The 27045-nt window shown below is 34.9% G+C and overlaps 2 protein-coding genes across 2 annotated transcripts in view; both read left to right on the top strand.

Moving 5' to 3' along the window:
- Nucleotides 1-27045, top strand: part of gogo (thrombospondin-1 like protein golden goal) — a 230965-nt gene that overhangs the window by 85847 nt on the left and 118073 nt on the right. The window lies entirely within an intron of this gene.
- Nucleotides 16356-16980, top strand: LOC143909173 (uncharacterized). Its single transcript, XM_077427075.1, has one exon. The coding sequence runs from the start codon at nucleotides 16366-16368 to the stop codon at nucleotides 16978-16980; it is 615 nt and encodes a 204-aa protein (XP_077283201.1). The 5' UTR covers nucleotides 16356-16365.

The raw sequence follows: 27045 nt of genomic DNA, 5'->3' as shown, positions 1-27045 counted from the left end.
GCCGCTAAATCACGTATTTTTATAATGTGTATTTTTATGCGGGCACGCACACTGGAATAATTCGATCGTTCGAACCGGCAGTTTATGACACCTGACCTTAAAATATGTCTTCGGAAAAACGTCCGGTACAGTCGCGTTTGAACGCCATCAAAGAAAATGTACCCATTACTACATACATATATATGTATGTACGTATTGATTGAAAATAAATAAAAATCATCGTATACATATGTACATAGTAAAATTTAAAGTATTATTATTTTTATATAAATATTTAAATTTAACTGTAACTCATTTCAATTTTTGTTTAGAGTACATATGTATATATGTAAATTTTCGTTTAATTAAATACAGAAATAGTACTCGGATGTGTGTGTGTGTTCAACTTTTTATTTACAATAGAATTTGTATCGAGTTTCACCAAATCTGGTACAGGGAATTCTCGCGGGAATTCAGCAGTGACAGATGTGGGCTTTGTTAAAGAAAGATTTGGGAATTTCGTTAAAAGATATCCTTAGCAATGACACGATGCTTTTAGAATTGTACGAAAATCCCCGGAGGAAACAAAACCCACACCCAAATTGGGGAAATATAATGACAGTATTTCATTTCTTATCGAGCTAATATGATATTTTTAGATTTTTTGCTATATTTTTAATTCAATCTATTATATTATTGAAATCATAAGAATTTTAAATGTATTTATTAAGAAGAAACCATTATATATTAGTTTCTTTGGTGGAATATTTCGGAATGATTTATGTACACAATGTACATATGTATGTTTGAAGAAATTTCACTCTGTATATTGCTTTATTTGTTGGAATATACTATAGGTAAAATTCGGGGCATATTTTACTACAATGATATAAAAAAGGTTTTACGACATTTCATCGAATGAATTGTATCATTCACACATTTTATTTTTCAAATATGTTTGTTTCAATAGTAACTGAATACGAAATGCAAAATTTCAATGCGAATGTTTCCTTTATAGGATTATATAGGATTATTTATACATATTGGTTTCTGTTACTTTCATTGAACTTGTGGCGAGTTGGTTAAAACAAGACGAACGACTTAAAAACATTAGCACGTAATGTATTAGGACTCTGATTAAAAAGGAACGAAAAGAAAAACCGAGGGCGAAATACGCGGAAAATTGGTATTTTAAAGAAAAATCCGTTCCCCTATCACACGAAAACTCTTCTCGTTATTCTTTAAAACTCTCGTTGTTTTTCGTGCCATTTGTCGGCTTTACAAAGTTCCATAAAGTAATTTGTACAGCTTCATTACTTATTCTAGGAAAATATTTTAAAATGTTCCAAGGAAAAAAGTCTAGTATGAAATATAATATTCATACCTACATTTATACATTTTTCTAATATTATACCTATACATTTTTAAAGGGATTATTAAGAAAATTAAGCCTGCTCATTTATCGTATACGAATAAACAAACTTGTTTAAAAAAATTTAACGATCGAAAATATGATTAGAAATTCGTAGTAGGGCTATAAGAGACCTTTTAAAAAGTTTTAATTGAAATCCCGGCAAGTAAGTGGTCTACCTAATTGGCCGATGGCCTATAAAATGGCCGAGGCGAAAAAAAAACTTTTCTACATTGCAAGAAATTTCGTATATAACGAAGTGAGCGAACGGTTAGCGATCCTTTTGAAATTTTGAGTGAAGACACTTTAACAGTTTCAACGAAGAGACAAAATTTTGCTTTCTGCATTTTTGATCAATTTCAATAATAAATATTTAATTTTTCGTTTGGAACTTCATTACTTTCATACTTTCAAACTTCATTTCTTCAAACTCGATTTCTTTAATAAATTGGTAGCATCGTTCTTATTACAGTTTCAAACCAGCATGAATCATCAGGCCAATTAAAGTTAGCTAGTAATAGTAATACTGAAAAATACCTGACTATAAACCATACCACATAGTAAAAATTATTTCCATTTCTCTATTCACATATGTCCCTGTAAATAATTCAATTAAAAAAGCCGACTAAGCTCTTCAATTCGATCATTTTTTTTTAAAACTTAAGATCCTATAAATGTCTTCCTATTCACAAGGTAAAAGTAAGCATAATATTTTTGATTTTTAAATGCTTTTTATTATTACTAAATTATGTTCACAATACATTTTATATATATTTTAATAACTAATTATCAACTGATGGTAGCGTATATATTTAGCACCACTGAGACCGAAGGCTCGAATCATCAAACTGCTGGTTAGGTTTGGGGGTTTTGTGACTCCAAATCGATCGTTTCTATATCAGAGTTTGCCAATTTTATCTGATCATTGCTGAAACGGTTCCTGAAAAATTGGTATTAGATCATTTTCCTGTTGTCACAAAAATCTGTCTGTGTATAATTTGTAATAATTATGAACAGTAATCTGAAATCTATAGATATCTCTATAGCCATCTCTATAATTTCGTATTTATTATATGTATAAAAATTGTACACAAAAATCTAAAAAAATAATCCATAGATTTCTCTATTTCTGAATAATTATTATATGCTATATATTTTGATTGTATATGTATTATTGTATTTCTGATTTCTGATTGTTTATGTATTCTGTATTTCGTTATCGTACACCCGTCGCATTGGAGCGATCTGTAATGACGAGTGTATATTGATTGTAACAATAAAAATAAAATAAAATAAAAATAATAAATTGTAGAAAATATTTAACGTTAGCAGATGCACCATGGATGATGAATACCATTGAAATCAATGGCGAAAGCTTATTTAAAACTAAGCTCTATTTTATGTGTGATTTTTGAAGTTGAAATTTTCAATTGTACTTTTTGTTTACATTTCTACATTTTATTTTTAATTTCAGGTACCAAAACTAAAATTTTGAGTTTAAAATTGTGGCATTAAAAAATATCCTAGCTGAGCGGTATTCAAATTTAAATATATCCAATGTTCAATATGAAAATGTTAGAATTTTCCATTGGTCACATGATTTTTTATTTTATTTATTTTTTTAAATTTATATTTTCCCACTATGTCATTACGGGTTTTACCCCTGGACGAATGTACATACATATATACATTTATTATATATGTATATTCGTCCAGGTACATTCGTCCAGGTTATAGATTAAATATTTTGAAATCATATTAAAATATTGACATTGGTATGGGGTAGAATGGTTTTTGTCAATTTTATGAGGAATGGTTTCAAAAATGAAATCAGATAAATTGACAAACTTTGATTAGAAACGATTGACTTGGAGTCATAAATATTCAAGTCTAACCAGCAACACTACAGAACTACTCGGAATAAATTCTCTTCGATCGATATCAACAACCCACGGAATTAAACTCGGCAACCTCTTGATTGTTAAAATTAACGCAAAAATCAAGTTATGCTGCTGGATAGCTTTTTAAAATGAAATAAATAAATAAAATTAAAATTAAATAAATCAAATATTATCAATAAAATTAAAATTAAATAAATCAAATATATCAATAAAATTAAAATTAAATAAATCAAATATATCAATAAAATTAAAATTAAATGACATATTTGAAATTAAATAAATCAAATTAATTTTTAGTCTAGTTGAAATGCGCTACAATTAATTTTTTTAAGAGTAACATTTTTTTTATTAATCGAGTTTTAAAAAAAATCAAATGCAACTCAATATATTTTATCAATTTTAGAAGAATTGATTTAATTGTTGACGAGATAACAATTGACAAAAAAAATGGACATGTTTTCGATGATAATAATAAACTTGAGAAGAAATATGTTTGGAAAATCATGTTCTGATTCAAATTTCCGTAAATACATATGTATGATGGTTAGAAACTAAAAGAAAATTGAATGATTATTTTCCGAAGTAGATTCTGATTTGAAGCTAATGCTTGCTTTGGTTCAAGTATAATGTTACTTTTGCGTCTTTGCGACATAATTTCTATGTACCTAAAAAGCCGGTTCGGCTCGCGTATGAAATCTTCGTGGAAAGTTTGACGCTTTCTACGCTTTTCCTTAAGCTTTCACGCGTCTAGATAGATTGTGCGGGATTTACATGTTTGTTTCGAATCAATTAGTGAAGTTGGGACCTCGAACGACGAACCGACCGAAACTTTTGCAAATTTCTCCGAAACGCTCATTCGCTGTGGTCGGCTCGTCCGTCCATCCGTCCGTCCGTTCATCGACTGACAGACTGACGCATTAAACTGAGCCGTTAGTGGAGCGTAACCTAACTGCTATGCCTGTAATTGTTTTATAAAGTTGCCTCGTGATTGAGGAGTTTCGTTCGCGGAGAAGCAAACTCACCCGGGTCGGTTTTCCCCGGCCGGAAGCTGCCGTGAATCCACGTGAACGTTTTCACTTTAAATTTGTTCGGCGAAAGGCAGTGAGAAATGAACTCCAGTGTGTTGACATTTATTTATTCATCGGGAGCTAGAAGTATTTCCAATAATGTGTAAAAGTTGCCGTGATATCATTACATTGCATTGATATGTTCAACCGAGTGAATGTACATATTTGTACGTTCTGTTACGTCCCGTACGTACTCTCAACGTATTCTATTTTTTCCCCATACTCATTTTTTGCATACTCGATTGCAAGTGTAGTGGACTTGACAATTTATACTATTTTCCTCGCAGTAAAGTTTTCTCGGAAAAGGTTTTCAACTTTTTATCTCTCATGGATTTTCATTTGCTTTCTAAAATGAAAAAAAAAACAAAAAAAGATGGGAATGGATTAAAATTTTAGTGGGTAGGTTGATTTTGTATGGAACAGTTTCAATAGTAGTATTGTTGAAAGTGGAAAAAGTAATTCTTCATTTCGAGGAATATCTTGCAAAACATTTTACATGTTGCGTTTAAAAATATTTAAAAATTCTGGTGGCTTGTAAAGGTCTGTTCATACCTAGTCGGCACGTATCGGTAGCAGCAAGCAACCTGCAAGTACGGACAGTATTCTTTGGTACATTCTACATACATACATATATGGACGCATCATACTCCATTCGCGCATGCGCATTCACGCATTCATACGCGTCATATAGAACGCACCAAAGATTACTCTCCGTACTTGCAGGTTGCCTGCTGCTGCCGATACGTGCCCACTAGGTATGAACAGACCTCAATACGTTTATTCTGCTTTTCCGAGATTCTGAACATATCGAATTAAAATAAGTCATAAAAGTTTGTGAATTAAGTCAAACAGAATAGTGTTTTTGGAACTGAAAATTGGAATTCCGCCATTTTAAAATATAAACGATCAAATATAAAATGGAAAGCGTTCGTACGTACGTGATAGAAATTAGATACATACATATGTACGTATAGTTACTAAACTGTACGAGTACTTTTTGTTTTTTATGCATTTAAAGTGAAAGCTTAGTTAAAAGTATGGTTACCCCTATTAAATTAAAAATCCGGTGAAATTTCTAGATATTTTTAAGCATGTTGTGTAATGTACTTACATACATAGTTTGGTACATATTTAAATCATTTTTGTTATTTTAATTAACAATGTGTGCTTTGAAAAATCATCACAACTCAAATATTTTCTAAGTAGCGTAGACTAAGGGCGAAATCAGACAGCGGTAAATGTGGGATGTGGTTTTTTTTAGATATAGAAAAAATGTGGCGTTCATGGGACGCGTACATGGGATAGGCCTTTATCTAAAAAAAACCATGTCCCACATTCACCGCCGTCTGATTTCGCCCTAATGGTTAGAAAATATGCTTTCGAACATAATGGTCACGGGATCGAGTCCCACTGGTTGCTGCTGGCCAGACCTTAATTTATGGTTCCGGGTCAATCGTTTCCTATCAGAGTTTGCCAAGTTATCTGATTTGAATTGAAACGATTCCAACAAATTGGAGACCTCACCCATTTCTCGCAATATTTGAGTTTTCAGAATCTCGAATTTCACTGATTCGTATAAAAAACCTGCAAATTTGTCCAAAAATTTTGAGTTTTTCAGCATCTCAAAATTTGATGATTTATATAAAGAATGCTCCGAAAATGTAAGTTTATCAAAAATGTATCTATAGATGTTTCTATGTTGGTCTGTTAAACTTATTCTAAAAATTGTATATCGATGTTTGTAATTAGCCAGGAAGACGCATTGGGCCTTACCTGCTAGGCCTTTCTGCTATATACAAATATATACATATGTACATACATATGAAAGTAAAAATAAAATATGAAATATATATTATATTAGGTAAAGAAAAAATTTCAAATTTGATTATTTTTCGTATCATAGGATTTTCAATGGTTACATTTAATAAAAGCATGGATAAAGTAAAAAAAAATCACAAAATAAAACGAAAGAATGTACACCTTTTACGAGCAATCTAATAAAACATATTTTATAGGCTTTTTATTTGTAGAACAATAACTATGCTTATGTGAATTCAAATTGCTCTAAAGAAGAATGAAGAAGAAGAAAGGGGCGCAGCCCCGTGAAGCCCCGAAGGGGGCGCGGGGGGCCCAGCCTCATGGGGCGCAGCCCCATGGGGCTCAAAAGGGGGCGCCACAAGGGGCGCAGCCCCGTGGGGCCCCGAAGGGGGCCCGGGGGGCCCAGCCTCATGGGGCGCAGCCCCATGGGGCTCAAAAGGGGGCGCCACAAGGGGCGCAGCCCCGTGGGGCCCCGAAGGGGGCCCGGGGGGCCCAGCCTCATGGGGCGCAGCCCCATGGGGCTCAAAAGGGGGCGCCTAGCCTCATGGGGCGCAGCCCCATGGGGCTCAAAAGGGGGCGCCACAAGGGGCGCAGCCCCGTGGGGGCCCGGGGGGCCTAGCCTCATGGGGCGCAGCCCCATGGGGCTCAAAAGGGGGTGCCACAAGGGGCGCAGCCCCGTGAAGCCCCGAAGGGGGCCCGGGGGGCCCAGCCTCATGGGGCGCAAGCCCTAATAGGCATTAACTAAGGGGGGCGAAGCCCTAGACGGCAATTAATCATGGGGGCGCGGAGGGGCGAAGCCCTAAAAGGCAACTGATCATGGGGGCGAAGCCTTAGACGGCATTTAATCATGGGGGCGCGGAGGGGCGAAGCCCTAAAAGGCATTAACTAAGGGGGGCGAAGCCCTAAACGGCAATTAATCTTGGGGGCGCGGGGGGCGAAGCCCTAAAAGGCAACTGATCATGGGGGCGAAGCCTTAGACGGCATTTAATCATGGGGGCGCGGAGGGGCGAAGCCCTAAAAGGCATTAACTAAGGGGGGCGAAGCCCTAAACGGCAATTAATCTTGGGGGCGCGGGGGGCGAAGCCCTAAAAGGCATTAACTAAGGGGGGCGAAGCCCTAAACGGCATTTAATCATGGGGGCGCGGAGGGGCGAAGCCCTAAAAGGCATTAACTAAGGGGGGCGAAGCCCTAAACGGCAATTAATCTTGGGGGCGTGGGGGGCGAAGCCCTAAAAGGCAACTGATCATGGGAGCGAAGCCTTAGACGGCATTTAATCATGGGGGCGCGGAGGGGCGAAGCCCTAAAAGGCATTAACTAAGGGGGGCGAAGCCCTAAACGGCAATTAATCTTGGGGGCGCGGGGGGCGAAGCCCTAAAAGGCATTAACTAAGGGGGGCGAAGCCCTAGACGGCATTTAATCATGGGGGTGCGGAGGGGCGAAGCCCTAAAAGGCATTAACTAAGGGGGGCGAAGCCCTAAACGGCAATTGCTCATGGGGCGTGGAGGGGCGAAGCCCTAGAAGGCAAAGGCTCAGGGGGGCGCCGAGGGCGAAGCCCTAGAAGGCAAAAAAAAATTTTGATTTTTTTTTTTGATTTTTTAAAATTTTTTTTTTTAATTTTTTTTAATTTTTTTTTATTTTTTTTTTTATTTTTTTTTTTTGATTTTTTTTTGATTTTTTTTTTATTTTTTTTTTATTTTTTTTTTTAATTTTTAAATTTTTTTTTAATTTTTTTTTTTTTTAATTAAATTAGCTTAGTCATGTTTAAGCGGTTTATATTATAAACACTGAGCGAAGCCGGGTAATACAGCTAGTCTAATCTATAATTTGGAAAGAGACTTTGTATGTATCCTTGGTCGTCGTCGTCGTCGTCGTCGTCGTCCGTAGATCGGTGACGTCATCGAACACGCGATTCGATTTTTTTTTTTTTTCGATCCATGGGCGCCGATTTGTTTTTTTCGTTTCAATGGATTCACCCCCGCGGGGGCGCAAGGCGAGTAGCTTCATGGGGCCCCGCCAGGGGCGCCACAAGGGGCGCAGCCCCGTGGGGCCCCGAAGGGGGCTCGGGGGGCCCAGCCTCATGGGGCGCAGCCCCATGGGGCTCAAAAGGGGGCGCCACGAGGGGCGCAGCCCCGTGGGGCCCCGGGGGGGCCCAGCCTCATGGGGCGCAGCCCCATGGGGCTCAAAAGGGGGCGCCACAAGGGGCGCAGCCCCGTGGGGCCCCGAAGGGCGCCCGGGGGGCCCAGCCTCATGGGGCGCAGCCCCATGGGGCTCAAAAGGGTGCGCCACAAGGGACGCAGCCCCGTGGGGCCCCGAAGGGGGCCCGGGGGGCCCAGCCTCATGGGGCGCAGCCCCATGGGGCTCAAAAGGGGGCGCCACAAGGGGCGCAGCCCCGTGGGGCCCCGGGGGGCCCAGCCTCATGGGGCGCAGCCCCATGGGGCTCAAAAGGGGGCGCCACAAGGGGCGCAGCCCCGTGGGGCCCCGAATGGGGGCCCGGGGGGCCCAGCCTCATGGGGCGCAGCCCCATGGGGCTCAAAAGGGGGCGCCACAAGGGGCGCAGCCCCGTGGGGCCCCGAAGGGGGCCCGGGGGGCCCAGCCTCATGGGGCGCAAGCCCTAATAGGCATTAACTAAGGGGGGCGAAGCCCTAGACGGCAATTAATCATGGGGGCGCGGAGGGGCGAAGCCCTAAAAGGCAACTGATCATGGGGGCGAAGCCTTAGACGGCATTTAATCGTGGGGGCGTGGAGGGGCGAAGCCCTAAAAGGCATTAACTAAGGGGGGCGAAGCCCTAAACGGCAATTAATCTTGGGGGCGCGGGGGGCGAAGCCCTAAAAGGCATTAACTAAGGGGGGCGAAGCCCTAGACGGCTTTGAATCATGGGGGCGCGGAGGGGCGAAGCCCTAAAAGGCAACTGATCATGGGGGCGAAGCCCTAAACGGCAATTGCTCATGGGGCGTGGAGGGGCGAAGCCCTAGAAGGCAAAGGCTCAGGGGGGTGCCGAGGGCGAAGCCCTAGAAGGCAAAAAAAAAATTTGATTTTTTTTTTTTGATTTTTTTAAATTTTTTTTTTGATTTTTTTTTTATTTTTTTTTTGATTTTTTTTTTATTTTTTTTTTATTTTTTTTTTATTTTTTTTTTAAATTTTTAAATTTTTTTTTTTTTTTTAATTAAATTAGCTTAGTCATGTTTAAGCGGTTTATATTATAAACACTGAGCGAAGCCGGGTAATACAGCTAGTACAATATAATTGTTACCGATCGTTGCACGAATCTCAAAAAGGAATCTGTTGAAATATGTATGCTCCATGTTGAGTTTTAATAAATTTTAATTGGTATTATATTTTTATATTCATATTTTTTGTCTTTGTATTTTTATATTCATGTTTTTTTCATTTTGATTTTTTCTATTATTTTTTAATTGTAGTGTTGTCTTTAAATTGTATATATGTATATACATTTTATTAAAATTCATCGAAATTTTTTATTATTTTAAATTAAACTTCATAAAAAATAGATGCTAAAATTGAAAATTTTTAATGCCCTATAACGCTAAAATGCAAAATGAAAATGCTTAAGTTGACAAAAACAGATGCCCAAAATACGTGTCTCTATATATTACTAATCAAATGTTATTAGCAATTGGTTCGTCTTCAATATAAAGTAAAATTATTTGCATTTTCGAGCATATTTAAAATCTGAATAAACTTTATATTTATCGATTTATTTGGACCTGTAACCATTTAATTGTACCTCGTGTAATTTGAATAAATTTTTCGACCAGAGATTTGAACGACCGATCAATTGACTAGCTCTCGAATACATAATAATATTTTCGCTTGAACGAACTGCGCAAACGTGTCGGTAACCGTTGCACTTTTGTTCACCTTTTGAATTTGGCTGGAACGAAACTAAAAAAGAGATATAAAATCAGCATTTTGACCGGCCAGTTTCGGGGTCCATAATTCAATCAAGTCCCGTCGGTAATGCCCCGCTCCAGCTCTGGAGAGTGCTTCCGGCTCCAATTACCATATTTATTGCCGGTGCAGAGCGCTCCGCCATTTCGGCTAAGATATACTGTCTCGCGCGAAAATTGTTTCGGTAAACCGGCTCGTTCGCACAAAACAAAGAAACGTCACACTAATTTATGCGATGGGGTGTGCGGTGGGCGGAGCTGCCGCCCACCGGGTGTCGGTGGGCGGATAGTGATTAAGATACGCCGAGATGATCTCAAAGCGGTTCTGTTGCTTATCTTCTTGTGTATGACGGGCTTCGATGAATTTTTTTCGATACCTGAAGTCTCAAAATCAACTTAGTATGAACCTAATATTGGAAAAGAACTTAAACTTTTCGGTTTTATATTTAGGAAAAACTAGAAGGAGGAGTGCGAATCGTAGGCGGATCCTGAAAATATTATATTCGTCTCAAAAATCCAATTTTATTTGGAAATAAACCGTCAGTGGCCAAGTGGAAGCTGCTGATTGTTCCACAACAACTGATAGTCCTTACTGCCTCGGTAAATGAGAATGTTTCGCTATATGATGTCACATCTGTCACATATACAACCTCTCATTCTAAAAGTTTATGGTTAATTTCAACAGTTCTTATACCCAGAGCCGTATAAATAATTTTGGCGCCTTTGGCAAATATCAAATAAGCACCCCTTAATGTTTTTGTTTTAATAGTAATGGCAAAAATCAAATTAATAAAACTATCAAAATATTTTATTGTATTAAATAACTATCAAAATATTTTATTGTATTAAATAACTATCAAAATATTTTATTGTATTAAATAACTATCAAAATATTTGATTGTATTAAAATTGCGTTATAAAAAATTAAACTTTTTTTAATACAGGAAAAATGTCAAATTTTTATTTATTCGTGGTACTAATACTACATACATATAGCGATTCATACTTAAAATTTAAATAAAAAAAACGCATGTATAGTTTTATTTTTCTAGCTTTTAAATTAGCATATTCATTAATGATGTCGTCAAATTTTAAAGCACTCATTAATTTATGTTCTATTGACAAAAGGCTAAAATAAGAAGTGCAATTTTGACTACTTACAGATCTCAAAAATCTTTTGATTATTCTTAATTTACTGAAACTTCTTTCTACCGTGGCTATTGTCGTATAGAAATATGCGTATAGCTTGTATGCGTATAGCTTCAAGTATTTGAATAAGATGAACTGCATTATTTATCATATGGATATTTTATCCATATGATAAATAATGCAGGGATCTATATATTCATGTAATTTTTTTTAATAAACAACGTATTCAAATATGATTTTAAACTTCATAAAAATTAAGTATAATTTGCTGAAATCACTATCGTTGGATTTTGGCTTCTCTTTAAGCAAAATCCTAACTTAAAAATAAAAATTCCTGCGTGAATGGGTACCCACTTACTAACGGTTCTTTAAAGTCTAAGATTTTAAATGAAACCTTTAATATATGTATTTTTCGTCGTAAGAAAGTTTTGCTTCACGTTTCGACCACCGTTCAGATTTTTGCGCCTTTGGCAAATGTCCCGTTGCCAATACCTTGGTACGGTTCCTAAGCCTTCTTAAACCTTTGATATAACTTACATTTTGGTAAAATCCATCGTTACAATAGATGATTATGATATGAATTACATATATTTTTCAACTACATATGTATGCAATTTGCCTTCTTAGATCATCAATTTATTCCAAGTATTATAATACGCCTGTAAAACTGGGTCATATCTGAGCTTTGTATATTTTTCATACGAGAGTTTTCCATTGTTTTCGTTCCTGCGCTTAATGAGGGATGTTGGAAAATAATATTCAGCCGGAAGAAAAAACCTGAAAGTTTTTTCATAACGAGCCATTTTTTGCACTCAAAGCTCGTTTTGCAAACTACAACTAGAGCTTGTGTACATGGCTTCTGATTTCGTATTACCATCTAGTTTTTCACATCCATTATTGGGAAAAATTTACCATTTGCGCACTTTATTTCTGCCAATTAACATTTCTAGGTACATACACAGTATTTAATTCAAAGAGAAAAATATCAAATCAATAATTTCTACATGTCCCGATAGTGATTTGCAAATATAAAAATGTTTTATATTAGGAAACGTTGAAGAACATCAGAAATGGCTATTTACTTTTGACGTGCGACTCACAACCACTATTCAAGCACTTCAACTCGCAACTTTGTTCTTAACTTGGTTCTAGTTTGGCCAACTTTAACCAGCCTACTATGAAACTTGGACCATACATCATAACCAAAGGGGAATTTTAGCATTCATTTCGCCTCTTTATCAATGCCAAACGAATGTCGTATTATTCGCGAGATATCGCTGAACTTCAACGACGATACAAAGAGTTAAATAGTTCACTGTTCTCTCTAGTGCATAAGTCTTTGGCAATGTCCAGAGATTTTTTTTTGTAATTTTAAATGATTTGATCTGATCAACACTGAATACTGAATACGTATTTTATAAATTAGACAATATACACATTGATTTTTATTTTTAAGTTTTGTGAGTTCCATCTTTTATCAGCAAAATTCAAAACCAAAGTTTAGTTGTAACTTTTTGAATTGATACGCATACTTGAATGCATGTGCAGGTATATTAAATTGTCCCTATATGACTTGTTTGTTCCATTTTTTCCCCACACAAAGATTCAAAGCTCCTTTTGGTGATCACAGTTGATATTTATTTTGTGTGAGTGAGTGGCAAGAAGTTGCATGTGAGGCGGTCGTGTGCACACGTCGTGTCCACAACGACCCATTTCCCCGGGGAACTCCCTCGAACAAACATTTTCCTTTTTCGACGCGAGATTAATGACGACCGCCTCTGATGTATTGCAGCGTGGAAAACCATTTTTCCAGTGGTCGTCGAAAGTCTCTAACCCTACTCCCTTCTCTTCCACTACTAAGAACCTGACTCTCCTCAGAACGGTTGCCGATTTTACGTCTCAGCTAAAAGGTGAAATTCAATTCGACTATCAGATACATGAGATTCGACGAAATTTCGTAGACGTAAAACTCATTGCTTCCTAGGACGAGTTTCGCATTTCTTCAAGCTTCATCTATGGTGTATTCTTCTCTTAACAACATCGACTTGAGAGTTTCTTTTAACACTTCTGGTTAATTCTTTATAAAATAGTAGAATGCATGTAGAGGTTTGTGTACCTCAAATTTTAAAATATGAGGTTGCTATAGACATATTATACATATGTACATATATAGTTAATGAAATACAGACGTTCTATAAGCACTGGTATAATTTTTAGAAAAGGTTATTAATATTCGAATATCAATTGTAATCTGATAGGATGAAGTGTAAATTAAAAGGTACATATTACATATATGTACATATGTATGAATGTATTTAAAAAATATGTTTTATCTGCTTGCTTTTTATGTCTCCGCCTTGTATCATATTTTGGATGCAGCTTTAAAAAATTTGGATGCGACCAACCCACGACTTTATATATGTATTTGAGGAATATAAGATGAATAAGAAACAACATTCGATACTAAGTTTCAGTTCGATAGGACTAGCGGTGTTTAAAAAATCCCCAAAATACACAATTTTTTTCTGGATCATGAAAACGTGATGATCAGTGATCGATTTTGAATTCGAATCAGACAAAATCTCGAGTTCGAATTTCCGCATGATCACAAAACTTCATATATGTATTGTTACTACGTACATACATAGATAAAGTTACAATATATGTATTCAAATGATTTCAATCGAATAGCTAACTGAATCAAAATGTCTAAATTTTTGTATAAAACTGTATTAAAAATATACACCTCAGTTTTTTTTTCAAAATAGCACCTCAGTTTTTTTTTCAATTTTTCGCTTGGAAAATTTCACAATACGCGGATTCAAAATATTTATTTTTATAATATTTGTATAATCCGCACTTTACTTAATTTGATGGTTTTGTAAGCGCTACGAAAAATATATTTTAATATTTCCTTTAGTAAAGAATATAATCGATATCCAACATAACTTATCTACATTAATTTGCGAGACGTGAGATGTACGATGTGGGAGATAAATATCGAAATTACGACAGTTTCATCGATATTGTGTCACGTGAACGGTGACAAATTGCGGCGATAATTCCGACATTGATAAATAATACATCGTCGTTAATTAGATAATAGCAACCTAAAGGATTTATCCCCCGCGTGGGAATCAATTAAGACTTGGCGTCATTGTGCAAAAACACGAAACAAATCGATCGTGCCGAAATTCCACCACGCATCACGTGATTATAGAATACATATATAATATTTATTCAAAAGTGAGAAATAGAAAAATGTGGCGTTATACGTAGAATCGGTATTCGGTAATAAGATCGGGCTATTGTGTGTGCGAAATTATTAAGCGGAGAACAGATTCCCATCACGGATCCGAAAAATGGGAACGCTCTCATTAGAATTCCGTTTGGTACTCTAACGTTCAATTAAATTCCGCTCGGTACATATAAATAACGTGTATATTATTCGCATTGTGCGTCAGGTGATATTATTATTATTGGGGACCGGTATAGCGATAATTAGGCACCATGACGTTCTCAATGGTCTCAATATACCCAACTCACCATGTCGAGCTATTGGTCCATTGAAGAATGTCGGCTCAATTGAAATCATTTATTTACTGGTTCAATATTATGCGATACATCTATTGACATACATGTCAGCATAATGAGCGTTTTGTTGAACTATTAATTGGATTTGTGTTTTGAATATTAAACTTCACAATGGATTTTCTGTACACCTATTGCATTATTATTTATTATGCCTTTATGTTTGTATGTGTGTCCGCTGCGTATATTATTTCATTTACATATTGGATTTTAGCGAAATTACGTGTTGCACAATATTGTATAAAGGAAAAACCTGAATTATTCCAGCATCTACAAACTTAAAATTGGATACAAATACCAAAATTGACATACATATGTGCAATATCAGTGCAGCAAGCCATCAATATGTATCTCAATTTGTTGCTATGACCAACAAGTAAATATGAAAAGTCAAAAAAAGAAAGAAAATATTAGTGTATTAAAAATGTAGGTATGTAGGTATATGAGAAAGTGTGAAAGTTTATAATGTAATATTAATTTTGTATGAGATACATGAGTAAAAATAGTTCTTTATTTATAATAATGTGTAGGTACATCGCGATGTGGAATATTTTGTGATTAATGTTATTTAATAAATAAGTTTCACTGCTTGATAAAATTTAATACATACATGTAATATTACTATGTAGTATTTTATACGTAAAGTTAGTTTCCATGTATTTTTAATCAACAGTACAATGCGAGAAAACTGTGTTAGGAATAATTGGTCTAGAAACTTTTCTTATACCTAGTGATGTCTCTCGAGTATCCTTTAACGCTGTTACGTTCTAGTTTTTCTCGACAACTTTGTCCATAAAATCTCTGATTTTCCATTTCATTCACGAGTATAGTTTTTTACATTTTGATTAATCTTTCTATGTGTTTCGAGTTCATTATTTTTGATATCAAAGCGGTGCTAGCATTCAAACGAGTATAATTCATATACTTCAAAGAAAAAAAAACCCGGTTCGCGATTCGCAGTCTCAGCCGATAAAATCCCCATTCTTATTCAAGTCGAACGCTCTATAGTTACTTTATTTTGAATTCATACGGTGACGCGAAAGAAAATGGCCAAAGTTTGCCATTTTCCTTGTACCATTTGACACCGAACCTTCGTCTGACTGAATGTGTAAGTGCGTAATACACATAAACTACGACGAAAACTTTAACAGCCCCGACGCGAATATAGAGTACCCATCTTAAAACTCACAGTTTGTCCCGTAGCTTGAACAGATTGAAGCCGGCTCAAAATATGATATGAACGCTCTCAAAGGTCGCACAGTATCGATTGGAGGTCGTTTGCGTGTCGTAATTTATATATTAATCGACGTTCCCTTTTGACAAATGGAGACAATGGCAGTCAGAAGCGGCACGCACTATACTTCCGAATTTGGTTGACGACACTCGGCCAATGCCAGATCTATGTATAACACAATAAATTATTCTTCTCCTTCGATTAAAAACAATGGTTGCCCATTTTCAGAAATGGATCGACAGGACGCTTGTATAAAAAGACGGCGAGAGATACGTTTGTCATCAGTACCTATTTACTACAACGAAGATGAAGCAGTTTATCTGTATAGTTGCTATTTTGGCTGTGGTAGCTGCTGAGCCACCCTATTACAGGGTGAAAGGGCTACAAAGAAGATCTCAAGAGATAAACATACCTACAGTGGACGTCGAACCGATTATTCCCAAAGAAGCTGATAGTCCACGAAATGCCCCGTATCCACCATCAGGATGGAGGCCGATGGGTCAGAGATTTGAACTTCCACCGCCAGAAGAGCCAACGACGACTGTAGCTCCGGAAGAAGAGGAAACTCCCATGCCAGAGTATGGACCTCCTCAGGTTGTTTACGGTCCACCTCAAAATGTCTATGGACCTCCGAAGGATGAAGTCGAAGCAACTACGCCAACGACAGAGAAGGATGTAGAAGAAACGACCGATTCCAGTGAAGATGTAGAGTCCCGGGGAGATAATGCACAAAATGCAGTTAATCAACAAGGACTGTACTACATTCTTTTACCCGATTCAAGATTGCAGAAATACTACTACAACATGCAGTCTGATCCTCGTCTCCAGCAATATTCTTCGGTGTACAGTTCGACTGGTTATCAACAGTTGAGTTCTCCTCTTTATATCTATAATCCTCAATTTTACTATCCATGGATGTAATAGTTGTTAAAGTGAATTTTGAAATTACTATACAATATAATATGCAACTGTAATATAAATGTTAAATAAAAGTCTGAGCATTATAAATTTAAGAATGTTTTAATTGTTATAAATTGAAATTTAAATGTATATCTACATAATAAGTGTATCAAATAATGATATTTTTAATGTATTAAAATTTAATTAATGGGATTCCTGTTTGTTTAGTTTTACAAGATGACATATTTCTTAATTACAACTTTTCAATGGAATTTTTTCATGAAAAGAGCGTATTGTAAAATTTCTTTTCAAATTAAAAGCCTAAGCATAACATTTTCTTTATTCGTTTACTTTATTTATTTGTTTATTTTTATATATTCGCATTTGTAACTGAAACAAAGTTAAACAATTCGTTTGATTTTTTGACATTCAAAGGAATTCTAATGCGAGATGATTCGCTTCGATGCTTTTTCCTTACATTATTTGTCAAAAAAGGGAAAATATTTACCTCGCAAAAAATTTTCCAGTAATATGGCAGTTAAAAAGACGGGAGTTCAATAATATGGGGGATATAAAAGTGAAAGAAATTTTGTTTACAATGTTTATTGTACTAATTAATATATAAATGATATTACTTATATTTATAATACTTGAAATAGATATGTTATATTTTATTTATATACATAGTTTACGTAAAATATACAAAATAAACATAAATATAAATATTTATCATTATTTTTTATCCTTATCCAACTATATGTATTTACAAATGTAGTTTCCACAAACGTGTCCAATCTTCATTTAATTCCTGGTCTTATTTCATATTTTGTTTTATAATAAGTCATACTTACTTCTTATCGACAGCTTGGTGCACAGATATTGTATGTCCATTTTTGAATTTGTGTCGAATTTTAAGTTTGTAGATTAAGTTTCTACAAATTCCAAAATGGACATGGCATAGATATTGCGTGGATTCTATGCACCAAGTCATCGATCTGTATACTTATCCTAGGTATAATAAACTATTTATTAATTATTTTTACTACCCGATAATCTACATCAGGCCTGGGCAAACTTTTTGGATGAAGGGCCACATTAGAAATTAAAAATGAGCGGCGGGCCGCAAGCAAAAATACTATTTTTAGAAATACATACATTATTCACTATCGCGAAAGGAATTAAAACATTTTTTTTTAATTTCATACAAAAAAATAATTTAATTTGACGAATGAAACTGTTTTACATCTTTAACAGTTTTTAAATTTCAGGAGAAAATTTTGTAGTTGAAATTCTTAAAAATGCTTGTAAATTTACATCTGTAATGCTTGATTGTAAAGAATTTTTATTGATATTCACGATTGAAAATGTTTGTTGATATGTAGGTTGATAATTTGAATATGTAGGTTGATAATTTGTTGATTATTTAAATCGTTGATAATTTCTGGTATCTTCAGGAATTTCATGGCTTAAAATGGTCTACCCGTTTTATAAATAAATGGTGAAGAAACAGTTTTAGTTTTAATTTAAATCCATTCAAACTTTTCACCATATCATGGACATATAAATTTTCCCCTTGGAACACTGTGTTGAAAGAATTTAAATGTGTCACAATGTCCAAAGTAAATGCAAAATTATGTCATTATCAGGTAATTCAGGAAAGTCGATAATATTTTTCATTTTTAAAAATAGAACGATTTCTTCTTTTGTATCCCATACTCGCCAAAGTATTTTTCCTAGGCTAAGCCATCAAATATGATTATGATAAATAATATCTGTGAACTCAGATTCAATATATTAAAGAAAAGCAATGAATTGTCTGTGTTTCAAGCCACTCGATCGTATTAAATTTACAAGTTTAATAATACAAGATGTCACAAGTTCAAATTTTAACACATTTTTGTACAATAATTTTTGATGTACATATAATACAATGAATTATAATTAAATTGTAATCAGGACAATTTTCGCAAATTTTATTCTGGATTTTCTTGAATGGTCAAACTTGGTGCTCCGTCAGTTGTTATGCTTACCATTTTGTTCCATTGTAAATTATATTTTTTTTAGCAATTAACAATTTTTTCCAAAATATCAGCTCCTGTTGTTTGATCTTTAAGTGATTCCGATGACAAAAGCTCTTCAATAATTTCAAATTTAGAACTACATCCGCGTATGAAAATTAATAACAGTGCGGTATCTTTTCGATCATTACTGTCGTCGAGAGCTATCGAGTACCATGTGATCGATTCTAATATTGTTGATAATTGCTTATTAAAGTTTGTAGTCTAGTTTGGCCCAAATTCGAATTGTATCTTATGTCAGAAACGATAAAACATTTAACAAATAAAAAAAAAAAATTTTAGATCAGAAAAAAGTAAAGTTTTTTTAATTTTGCTCGCGCGCCGCGGTTTGCCCAGGCCTGATCTACATGATTAAATTATATTTGGCATGCAAAATTCATTAAACATAATATCATTAGAATTAAAATTCATTTTTAGTTTCTTCATCGGTTCAGCGGTTTAAAACTTTTTTCGACATGGCACCTTTGGCAGTCCCCTCACATAATGATTTTTTTTTGTGATGCAGTCAATTTGATTCTAAATACGAGCAATAGATAAAGATGATACTTTTTACATACATCCTTTTATTAGAAAATCATCATATGTTCATATCGCCAATCTATGTAAATATACATATGACACAATAGTTTGTTAACATGTTTTGAATTTTAATTTAGAATAATTTTAAGGTGAAATTGCACTTTATTCATTGAGTGTTAGATCTCTTTTAATTTTTAAAAGCTTTTATTTTTAAATTCTTCTTTTACCATTAACTATCAAATTGTAATTGACATAATCAAAAAGATATAAAAAAAACATCTTATGCATCTTTTGGTAAAAGAGACGAAAATAATTAGTAAGCAGGTTAAGATGATGATCGCAATGCTTTTTTTCCATTATTATAATTTTCTAGATTGGGGATCTCTTATCTAGCTCATATATTGAATCTTAAGTGGCTTAAATGACGTCTATTGATGTTAACACATATGTACATGTGTTTATATTTTTTCAAAATAAATCTATTGTACGGTACACGCACAACCTTTCATTATATTGCACGGAAATATCCACGTGACTGTAATTTTGACAACGCTTAAAGACTAGAAGCACGTTTCGTATATATATATATATATATATATATATATATGTATATGTATATATTTTAATAAATTATATATGTATGTACCCATATAAAGGGGTATTCAAGCTTTGGAAAGCGGACTCATTGAAATGTATCAAGATAAATCAGTAAAATTGGAAAGGGAAAATATATAAACATACATACATATGTAGATTCAATGAATATATTATATTTAAACCAATTTCAAAATATTAAATTATACATATATAAAGTGAACCATTCCTATAACAATATGGCGTTCTACTTATTAGAAACGAGGATTCTGAGGGCGAATGAACTGAACTGGGCTTCTGACTTGTGGTACTTGCAAAATTTTAGCGTTGAAGTTGTTGTTGATACGAGCTCCACTTGGTCTCACTTCGATCCTTTGCAGAGTGTTATCAGGCAGCAGAATGTAGAAAGCGCTTTCTTCTTGGTTTCTCTGTACGAGTCGTTGACTTTTCGGCAATCTCCTCAGTCTTCCGCTGGCTGCTGGAGGCTCGGTCACTATTTCAGCTTCAGGATCTACGGTAAATCCATCGCCTAGATCTGTCGTGGTTTCTTCTCCAGCTGGTGTGGTCGGTGGACCGTAGGCGCTGCTGGGTGCTCCATATACTTCAACTGGAGTGCCGTAAGCGTCATCTGGTGCAGTTGCTTCGTCAACTTTTCCCGTGGGTAGTTCGAAAGCTTGTCCTGTCGGTTTCCAACCGGATGGTGGGTAAGGAGCGCCAGCTGCCGGATAGGGAGCGTCTTCTTCTTTGGGAGTGGTTGCTTCAACTTCTTGCCGAGCTGAGAATCCAGACCGCAAACGGGCAGATCTGTATCTCGGCGCTTCGGCCAGAGATGAACCAACGAGAGCACACAACACGACAACTGTGAAACACTTCATTTTACTTGTGTCGTCTTCGGTTGACTGATGACCAGAACGAATTTGCCATGTCTTTTATAATGGTCTGACTTCAGCTAATGTCCCATTGATGCCTTTGTCCGACGAAGGTTGCCTACCACATCTGGGAATATTAACTTTGCGCTACGCTACGCATGTGTAATTCACACCGAGAGGTCTTCGATATTTCGGCCCTGGCACGGTTCACCGGTCGTTTTTCGGTGCCTTGTGAAATTTTAAATCCAAGAAAGGACTCGTTTTTATGGTCCTTCAGAATCGACGCGTGCAAATGGTTGACGATTGGCGATCTGGAGCCAAAAATGTGCCGAGTTGTGCAATCGATCGCACGGTTGGGTGCACTAGTGCAAGAGCTAGTGAGCGCGCGATGCATATTAATCATTTACAAACTGGATCGTATCATCGTATTAAAATTGAAATATTGTATAGTACATATATCGTGGAGGTTTTAGAAGGAACTGACCTGGAAAATTCGTTGAAATATCTATCGGTATTATTACCCCGTTCACTAATATGTGAATTCAACCTTTAAATTGTGAAAGTATGTACATATTGTAATAAAAAAAAATCCTCAAAATGCACAGAAACACAAACACATTTTTTCTAAATCATGAAAACTTGATCAGTAATCGATTATGAGTTCGAATCAGTCAAAATCTCGAGATCGAATTTTCAAATGATCGAATTTGAATGATAAAGTAAAAATGGTAGGATTATTTGCGTAACATCAGAAGAAATCACTGCAAATGCATACGATTATGATAAGCGATTTCTGAAATTTGCTACAGGGGATAAGTTCCAAGACGCAAGTTATCCAACAATCTAGCCCTAAAAGATAAATAAACATGCTCCGAAACTTTCCTTAGGATCTTCTTTCTTGTTTTGTAATTTGTAGATTAAATATCATTGAAAATAGTCGAAGTTCTTATATTAATTATTATTTCTTATATAAATAAAGCTTTAAGTTAAGCCGTCTGAGCATTTTCATTCCACAATAAGAAACTTATTTTTGTATGTATTTATTTGTATTTGTATTTAAGGTTTTCATCTTATGTATGTAATGAAATTCTTTCTCAAAATCTCAGTTAATTGTAAGAAACGATACTCACACATGATTGGGAGTCAATACAAACTACCTATGTATATAATATATTAACATACATATAATACATATGAGCCGTTATATTTGAAAGTGATGAAAGTCCAATTTTCAGTGCCATAAACAATATTTCTTTTTAGTTAAATTCCTAATTTGTTATCACTTATTTTAATTCGATATATCAAATTTCAGAAAAGCAGAATAAAAGTATTACTAGCAAACCAGTAATTTTTACAAACCTCTTTTACGTTTCACTTACGATTACAATTCAAGAAAAAATTTGCCTCTTATTAATATTGTTAAACGCAAAATATCATATTTAATGTTTTGGGAGACGTTTCTGGAAATCAAGAGCAGATTTATGCCACTTTCAATTATAATGACCCATATATTTATAAAAAATGGGGATGGTTAGTGAAAACAGTTAAGAATGAATTAGTCATCACTTTATTGGTCGGTGTCGAGGTACCAAATATCCATTATGAAAATCACCGTTTTTGTATGTGAGTCATTGTCGATGATGACTTTTGCTTTTAAAACAGATTGTTCAGTAAGAATTGTTGACTAGACAGGAACTAGAAATCGTATGCTTTGAATATAAAGTATGTTCAACATGGTATTGTATCATATGTATTATACAATATATCACTACATTTGCTAATTTATAGTATTATATTTTTTTTTCAGAATAAATATACGAAGTATGCTCATATGTATATATGTATGTATATATATATATATATATATATATATATATATATATATATATATATATATACATATATCCCATCAGAATGTTTTCATAGTCAAAAAGTAGTATTTACTTTTGAAGTAAAATACACATATGTAAGTAGATATTGTGGTTTAATCAAAAAGTAAACACTAAGTCAATATTACAACACTCATTTACTGAAATGGTTTCCAATTAATTTATGTATAATATGATATTAACATGCTACTTTACCAAATTGCGAATATTACATAGCTACTATGTATGCTGTGTGTGTTTACTTTGTAGATATTTTATTTTCCATTTCATTAATTTTAATCTAACCGTGTTTGTAGACCCATTAATATGATCGCAAATTTCGTATGAAACTGGAAGTGGAGAGTGTTCCCAGTTGGGATTATAATTGGATTTAAGATTTTTTAAATAAAAATGAAGAGTAGGAATAAACGCTTGATATTTCAAAGGAAATTAAATTATATATTATATTCAGTATACCTAATTAATTTATCATATGGATGTACATACATACATATGTATATAATATACTTTCTAAAATTAACGAATCGTGCGTGTTTATTGTGTTTATTTTGACTACATTATCATATCATGTTGAATTATTATTAGTTCTTATCATATTGAATCCAATGAAATTGAGATTCAAGTTATTGAGATACTTTTTATATTTGTACACATATGTCTGCAATCAAACGCGATTAGCTTAGAAAAAAAATGTACATAGTATAAGGGTTTTTTTTAGTGGGTATTTAAAGGATTATTCACGTATGATTAAATTATGTATATATGTATATTATGTACATATAATACTTACAATTTTACAAATTAGTTAATTTTTTTAAACATTTATTCAAGCTTATATTATGTTATAACTATATTTACAAACGGTATTCATTTACATAACATAAAATAAATCTAAACACACAAATGGTAAATTCCTATCAAACATTAATTTTATTAAAATAAGAACTTGAGTTTACCATAGAAACACCATTAATAACGGTTACTTGGACATGATTAATTGACTCTACATAGGTAGGGATGCTCACTAACAGACTCACATATCTTCAACATACATATGTTTTCCCCAAATACTTTTCATATATAATATTGGGGAGAGTAGATGATATAAGGCGAAGTAGCAGGTTGAGCTTGAAGCTTAGAGAGGTACTGCAGATTTGTTGAAGGTGCAGCTAGGACAAACTTTTGATATGGAGATCCTGATATGATATAGTAGAAAGGACTGGCACTAGTAGATTCGGGTTCTTTAGCTTCTGTTAATTTTTCACTTTTGGGTTTGGTTAATCTCTCTCCTTTGGCGACAGCAGTTGCAATTGCAGTTGCAACGTTTTCTACGTCTGATTCCGACACAGATTCCGGTTCGGTTGAAGGTTCGTTGGGTTGTTCTGGAGTTCCGTACGATTGGCCTGGAGTTCCATAGTCGTTTGAAGGGGAAGGTCGTTGTTCTGTGGGTAATGTGAATGATGGTCCAGCTGGTTTCCATCCTGATGGAGCATAGGGAGCTTCAGCAGCCTGCTGTCTTGCTAAGAATCTGTTGTTTGATCTAAATCTGGGTGCTTCCGCGCTGGTTGCTGCCACCAGGCCTATCAAAATGCTCAGTGCTACCTTCATTTTGATTATTGTGTGATTTGGACGTGTCGATCTGTCAACTGATTGTCTTCTATTCGTACACCGTTTTTATAAGCAAGCGATAGTGTTCCAGTTCCAGGTATGAACCCACACACTTTCGCCGCTTGCGACAGATCTTTCGTATCTTTCTGCTATCGATATTCATCAGATGATAAGGCCGTATTTTGCTGGCGTGACATTGGAATTGATTCGGCCATCCGATTGTGAAATTATGTGGTACCGGCGCAGCGCCACCGGGAAGGAGCGAGGCTGGCGATACGTGAACAGAATAATTCTTCATTTGCATTTAGCTGGTTCAGTTTTGACGGTGCTATTTATGCGAATACATGTGTAATCAACGCTTTTCGTCTATTCACAAAAATGAGAGTGTGTGTGGAGATGATGGAAAATATGTGTCTTTAAAAACCGCCCTTGAAACACTGACAGTACTGGTGAGCATACTAATTAGGATATTGAGTTTGGAAGGTCATCAACCATTATAAAAATTCTTGAAAATTTTTGATAAGGACGGCAATGATTGTTTAACGACCTTTTAATACTTTCTTTATCATCTTGAATGTATATGTATGTATGTAGTTATTATTATCAACTTTTGATTTACTACATAAGCACTTTTTTAATTAATCATTACATATATTATGTATTTAATTTCTTTTCCCTTATCTAAGATTTGATCTGGTAATCAAAATTCTCGTGGTGAACATATTTTGTGCTAATATTAGAACCGGCTTCCATCGAAGTTTCGCTCTTTTGCATATTGAGCTGATTTGCTCCTCTTCACCATTTCTGGGTCATCATGCTCTACAGATATTGTACCTGTTGTTACTACCCTAGTCGGCTGAATAAAGTAAAATCCTCAGACTGATATCATTAAATCAAATATAGTTTATACATTATACTTCATTATACCGCAAGATTCAATATTTACATAATATTACATCAATATTTTATACAAATTGCTCATATTCTGTCTATAGTCAATCCGCTGTAGGAATACACTGAGGTAAAACGCACATACATGCTGTCCCTTACACTGCATTTCGACTAATAGTATTTAGCATGTACAATTTTCTATTGTCCGTACGAAATGATATTGATTGAGAGTAAGGGCCAACAAATACGTTTTTCCTTAGTGTCTTCCTACAGCGGACCAACTATAAGTTTTAACACTGTTGATCATTGTATTGCTAATTGTATGTATAGTGTAAATTGTAATTTATTTAAGTTGGAAGGAGATGTATGCTCGGCTGTTTGCTATGAGATTGCTATGAGGTTACATAATTATAAAAATGGACGAAAGGTGGACAATGGAAGTGCTCGAATGGTACCCGAAAGAATGTAAGATAGTGAAAGGAAGGCTGCAATGAAATGGGTGGACGATATTAGAAAACAATTGTGGGGGAGATTTTATTTTTTATTTCAATCGAACATCTATACTCGCCTTTACCGATCGCTCCAAAGAGACGAGTGTACTAATACAGATACAATACGATCAATAAAATCATTACAAGCATTTATACAATGCGAAATCATACAAACATCATGTACAGTGACAACTATGGAGAAATTTTTCAAGACGCTGAATAACTTGACATTTGCAAGAGAGATTGTCAATTTTACAAGAACCGTTTCAGAAATATTGGCAAACTCTGATAGGAAAAGATCGACCTGAAGTCACAAACCAAGGTTTGGCCAGCAGCTAATAATGGGAATCGAACCATGACCACTCTGCTTGAAAGCATAATATGCTAACATTGCTAACCAATAGTCCACGCTGCTGTTTGTATGAAAGTTGCGCAAAACGGAAACAAATGGAAGCGTGTTTGAAAGGACTTCATCCAGCAGTGGATGGTGAATGAATTTAGTCAGAATTTGGAACCATTATACATAGTACATACATAGTTAAACTGTAATAAAATATGATTCAGGCTATTTATCATAATTTTTCTCTTATCGTTTTAATGTTACATTTCTTATGCATTTTTGCTGAACCGATCTATTGCGTTATAACAGGATCGATTGTACATACATATGTAGTTTGAAAATCCGAAAAAATAATAACAAATAATGATATTGAAACAATATCGTATTTGTATTCAATGGTTCATAATCAGTAAATAATAAATCATTTTCTATTATTCATTGTTTTCAAACATCGATGTGGATCAATAGCCTAACATTGCAAAATGATAAAAAGTGATAAAGCATTTAGTAAGGTAATAATCCGTTTCAGGAATACAAACACTTAAAAGTGTGGTCATTATTATACAATAGCATGATTGCTGAGGTCGTTTGCTTTACGTTTAGATATTTTACAGAGTTTACGTTGAATTTTAAATTCGACATTTCGTAAATGAAAGTTTGTGTGAGTCACTTGGAAATGCACGTTCCACGAAACCCGCCTTCTCAATGTTCTTCGCACTTTATTCAAAGACGTTCGATTTGATTTTAATTTAAATCAAATATAAAAAATCCTACATGTATTTCTTTAGAAATACATTACAATATTTG

The sequence above is a fragment of the Arctopsyche grandis genome, chromosome 3 (assembly GCF_051622035.1).
Source record: "Arctopsyche grandis isolate Sample6627 chromosome 3, ASM5162203v2, whole genome shotgun sequence".
Classification (NCBI taxonomy): Eukaryota; Metazoa; Arthropoda; class Insecta; order Trichoptera; family Hydropsychidae; genus Arctopsyche; species Arctopsyche grandis.
The sequence above is the reverse complement of the archived record's forward strand: the minus strand, read 5'-3'. Positions and strand labels throughout refer to the sequence as shown.